At 47.6% G+C, this 5,614-nt stretch overlaps 1 gene segment (V, D, J or C); it reads right to left on the bottom strand.

Moving 5' to 3' along the window:
• Nucleotides 1-4,767: 4,767 nt before the first annotated feature.
• Nucleotides 4,768-5,352, bottom strand: LOC127641635 (probable non-functional immunoglobulin kappa variable 6D-41). The segment is given in 2 exon segments: nt 4,768-5,138; nt 5,268-5,352. Coding segments are annotated over 2 exon segments (372 nt in total).
• Nucleotides 5,353-5,614: the final 262 nt, after the last annotated feature.

Here is a 5,614-nt window from a genome sequence, read left to right as displayed (position 1 = left end):
GATGTCGACTCAAGGGCATAAGAGCCCGGAGTAGCAAAGCATCTAACCCATAAAGTTCGATGAATGTGTGCGAAGAGAACCCTATCGCACCACAAACCTGTCATAAAAACTGATGAATGTGAGCGGAGAGGGCCAGCCTGCCGCATCACAAACTTGTTCAGGTATGAGCTGAGATGTCGACTCAAGGGCATAAGAGCCCGGAGTGCAGAACATCCAAACTAAAAAGGTGCAATGAATGTGTGCGGAGGGGACAACCTGCCGCATCACAAACTTGTTTAGGCATGGGCTGAGATGTCGACTCAAGGACATAAGAGTCCGGAGTAGCAACGCATCTAACCCATAAAGTTCGATGAATGTGTGCGAAGAGAACCCTATCGCAACACAAACTTGTCATAAAAACTGATGAATGTGAGCGGAGAGGACCAGCCTGCCGCATCACAAACTTGTCCAGACATGAGCTTGAGATGTCGACTCAAGGGCATAAGAGCCCGGAGTGGCAAAACATCCAAAATATAAAAATCCAATGAATGTGTGCGGAGAGGACAACCTGCCGCATCACAAACTTGCTGCAGAGGGAGACCTCTAGCCAAGGTTTTAGAGGAGGAGAGCCCTCTGGTAGAGTGCGCCCTGAAACCTACTGGCGAAGCTTGACCGCTGCCTCGTAGGCCCGGCAATAATGAGGATGCCTCTTTGAGGGCACCCCGCCCACCAAGCCGTGGCAAACCGCAGTGGCCACATAGAACCTGGCAGTGGCGAGGCAAGTGCCCGCTGACAGTTCTTTCTACAGAAAATCCAGAACTGAAACAAACTGGCAGTTAGCTGGTTCTGTAATAAGAACTTTAGTAGAAGGAAACGCATGCAGGTGCATTTGCATTACTACGTTCAGCCCCTCCCAAGGGGAGGGGAGGGGGACTGGGCGACTCGGGGAGAAGTAGAGGAGACATTGCGCTATCAACAGAGGCTGAAGAGGTCCTCTTCTGCCCTGTAAAATCTACCCAGATCAGTTCCAAGTGGAGGGAGCCCTAGCACTTGAAATGGTCTCGATAATCTCAAGAGAAAACCCCGTGAACCTCATTTGGTACCCTTAGGGGCCAGACATGAAAGGTTTCACAATTCGGGCCGGGGATGAAATATCGTCCCTGTGCCTGAGACAGAAGGTCCCTCCTGTCCGGAATCGCCCAAGGCGAGCCGTCGAGGAGAGATATAATTTCTGAGAACCAAATCCTGTTCGGCCAGTGAGGCGCTATCAGTAAGAGGCAAGACCCTTGCTGGCTGAACTCTGGCTAAGACTCCGGGAGCAGAGAAACCAGGGGAAAAGCATACCGACACATTCTGGGCCATGTATGCGCCATCGCGTCCAGACCCAGGGGGCTGGGTGACTCAGAGAGAAGTAGAGGGACATTACGCAGTCTCTTGAGAGGCTAAGAGGTCCACTTCTGCTCTGTAAAATCTCTCCCAAATTTGTTGTACTACCCCGGGTGGAGTTTCCACTCGCCCCTCGGTATGTTCTGTCTGGACAGCAAATCTGCTCCCACATTTAGGCGTCCAGGAATGTAAATTGCCCTGAGTGACAGGAGCTTGCCCTGGGCCCAAAGGAGAATCCGACGTGTCAGAAATACAGCTGACAAGAACGTGGGTCTCCTTGATGATTTTATGTAAGAGGCTACCGCTGTATTGTCCACCCGCACCAAGACATGGCAGCCTCAGGAGGAGGTATTTCAGGGCCAGAAATACAGCCATTAACCTGAGACAGTGACTGTGACAACCGAGCTGACGACCCTCCTATCCCCTTAAGCTGGACGACCACTTAAGGCCGCTACCCCGCCCGTCAGGGAGGCGTCTGTCGTTAGCAATCTGCGACAACAAGACGCACCTAGAGTGGGACCCAAGGCAGAAAACCGGGTCTGAACCACATAGAAAGGGAACGAAGCCTGAGGCGCAGTAACCCTATTTAGCCCAGGGGTTTTGGCCCTTGGAAGAAATCCCTGGCTTTTGGCCACAACAAAAGCGGTCTCATGAGCAGAAGGTCCAGAGGGATCACCGTGGACGCGTTCGCCCTGAGACCTGGAAATCGTTGATAATGATAACACTGCAACCTAGCCTGACTTTGCTCAGGGTGATCTGAATGGACTCAATCCTAGCGGGAGACAGTTGTGCCTGCATAGTGCTTGAACTCCATACGATGCCCCGATAGACAGTGTTCTGAGTGGGAGAGAGGACGCTTTTCTTGGCGTTGAGCCTCAACCCCAGAGAAACAGATGAGCTAAGATGATGTCCCTGTGCTGAACTGCCAGTTCCTGGAACTGCGCTAGGATCAGCCAGTCGTCTCACGTAATTCAGAATGCAGATGCCCGAGTCGCAAGGAGCCAGCGCTACATCATGCATTGTGAATGTGCGGGTAAAAGGGCTAGGTGAAAGAACCTGACCCTGGAAGACTTCAGCCCCGAAGTGAACCTCAGGAACTTTCCATGTTGTGGCAGAACTTCTAAATGAAGTATAGAAGTGCGTCATAAGATCGATGGTGACCAGCAAAAACGAGTTGTAGGGCTTGAGACACGACCGTCTTGACAGGCATCATCTTGGACTTGAACACCCACGGGTAGTTCAAGCTTAAGATCTAAGCCAGACGCCACCCCTCACCCTCCATGGGAAACGGGAAGTATTTAGTGTAATAACCTAACTCTCTCTCTGGAAGGGGAACACATACCATGGCCCCTTTAACCAGGAGATTGAGAGTTTTTTTTTACAAAAAGAAATCCGGTTACTGGTAGTGAGAACACGCCATTGAAACACGGAAAGCGGCGAGAGAATTAAATCCTGACGCCCTTATAAGACCCACAGAAAAGGATATATCCGGCAGAAGTTTCCACGCTGCCAGGATCTCTGAGATGGGTATTATATTTTAACACTTCCTGTTGAGGGTTGTCGGGTGTTTCGCGTCCTGTTAAAATGCAGGAACAGCTGAAAACACCCAATTTTGACGGAAGCCTCTGCAACCCGAAACACCAAGAGGTGGCGGGAATGGAGGGGCTTCGAGGGGGTACCGGGAGGGGTGAAGTGAAGCACGCGCCCGTCCCGAGGGGAGCTACCCCTAATCTAGGCGCAAGACCGTCAGGGTCTTCTCTTACTAGAATTTATAGTCCTGAGGGCTGGCAAGGGTGGCGAGACTGTCCCCAATCCCTGGGAGGAGGAGCACGACTCGCCACGCTTTGCTTTTGAGCCTCCCTTCAGTCAGGACCGAGGTGGGTCTGAGGCTTGCTCGTCAAGCGCAGAACCCACACTCAGGTCAGTCCAGGAGGTCAGCCTGGTATGCCTGAAAAACAGCATAGTGTGCAGAGCAGCACCAGCCTGACCTGCTGCTTGATAAGCCCTTCCCACTAAAGTGGAGGTTGTCCTATAAGGCTTTGAGGGAGAGAGGGCTTCTTAAGTGACGATGTCGAGCCCGGCGAGAGATAGCCCGCAAGCGTCTCTTCGACCGGGCGGCATCACTGAATACCCCCGTGCCTCAGCACCCACGATAGTCGAATATAATGACGTCGAGGGTATGTGAACACGGGAAGAAAATATATATATATTTTTTATATATTTTTTTTTTAGGGGTTCTCCATGAGCGAAAAAGTTCTTCAAGGAGGTTATCAAAGAAAGGGAAGGGACCCATGAGGCGTTCCCTTTCTTAGACTGGAAGATAAAATCTATCCCCTAATTGGAGCGTTTGGGGGTCTCTTTTTCGCGTGGCCAGTCCAATCTGGCAACCGCACGAGTAACAACATCGAGCAATTCCTACGTAGATTTTTTATCGTGGACGGAAAGCTCGGAGGCGGGAAGAGAATAGCGATCCACCTCATGATCCGAAGAAGCGTCGGAACGCCGCCGAGATCATGTGAAGGACCAGCTGGGTTTGGGGAGAGAGTGAGAGAAGGGATCAACCTGTCTCTTGCGCCTCAGCCAAATCCATGCACGAGCCCCACGAACAATCTTTTCGTGAGTGCTGACTCCGGAAGCAAGCGAGGCGAGCACGCCCTGCTGCAACGCCAGAGCAGCGTGCTCTACCCCCAAACAAACAGCAAAAACTGATGTGTGCCGTCTTCAGCTATAGAGCAAGAAGAGGGAACACGCACCGCTTGCTTTCAGTCATTCTCTCTTTCTTTTTTTTTTTCTTTTTTTTTAGAAATATATATATATATATATATATATATATATATATAATATTTTCTAAACAGAAGAGAAAAATAGAACAACGTTCACTGCACACTGCCTAACTGATTCTAACTCCTAACAGAGGAAAGAAAGTTTTGACAGGGTGTGTGAAACACACAGAAACAGAATCGCTCTGAAAAAAGAGTTTATGACGACACCTGGTGACGTATCCATTTATAGCCTGGCCTCAGGTGCATCTAATGATTACATCAGCCGAGGCTATAAATTCCGGTCAATGTTCATTGACATGTTCCACACATTTATTCAGCTCGGCTCACAGCTAAAGCTGTTCCCCGTAGCGCTTAGCAGCGCAACATCGTAGTGAAGCCTTTTGTAAAGGGAACAAATGTTTTATGTTTGCATGATGCTGTATTCACATGGATAGGTGTCAGTAAAGTTTAAGACTAGTGTCATATCAGCCAGTAAAACATCAACCAAAAATGACAGAATTTACCTTTATAATAAAATGTGTCGTCCAGTTTCATATGTAGTGTTGAGTGTGAAATATCAAAATCTAAAACTTTGTGTCCATGTCAATTTATAATGAAACATTCAGAGAAACTGTTTCTGTATCAGTAGTTCCTCTTTCACTGAAGGAGGTTTTTGTACGACTCTTTATCACTGTGTGAACACACGAATGCTTCCAGGATAGTGAAAACTCTGACAGTAATAATGTCCTGCATCTTCAGTCTGGACTCCACTGATGGTCAGAGTGAAATCACTATTAGATCCACTGCCACTGAATCTAGATGGAGTTCCAGTCTGGAGGCTGCTTGTATAAGATATGAGGAGTTTAGGAGCTTCTCCAGGTTTCTGCAAGTACCAGAATAAATAATTACCACTATACACTCCACTGCTGGTTTTACAGTTTATTTGAACTTGTTGTCCTGGTTGAGCTGTTATTGAGGGACTCTGAGTGACCGTGTACTGTCCATTACACTCTGAAACACATCATAAAATAAAATATTATTTCACAAGAGCTTTTTGACACTTGAAATAATAACAATAAAAAATCTTTCTACAGTTAAATTGAGTTTATATTAGTGAAATGCACTGAAACAGATTCTCACCAGCAATGAAAAGCAGTAGAGAGCAGATAATGAGAGCGTGTGCTGTCATCTTTACTGTGAATGAGTGAGAACTGAAGGAACAGTGATGTTGGTTTGACAGTCCTGACTAACAGACAGTCTGATATTGTGCTTTAATCAGAGGGGCGGACATTCAAAACTGTTTCCTCTCAGCAGAAAATGTGAGCGTTACAGGAGAACAGCAGAAATAAGAAACAATTACATGTCAAATTACATTCATACATTTCAATCTTTATCTTTTAGTTATTAATTACAATTGGTTGAAATTCTAATGATTTTTGTTCATTGTGGAAATCTCATGAGCATTCAGTAGATCAAACTAAATCAAA

Source organism: Xyrauchen texanus, unplaced genomic scaffold (assembly GCF_025860055.1).
Source record: "Xyrauchen texanus isolate HMW12.3.18 unplaced genomic scaffold, RBS_HiC_50CHRs HiC_scaffold_122, whole genome shotgun sequence".
Taxonomy (NCBI): Eukaryota; Metazoa; Chordata; class Actinopteri; order Cypriniformes; family Catostomidae; genus Xyrauchen; species Xyrauchen texanus.
Note: the sequence above shows the minus strand (reverse complement) of the source record. Positions and strands in the feature narration are given on the sequence as shown.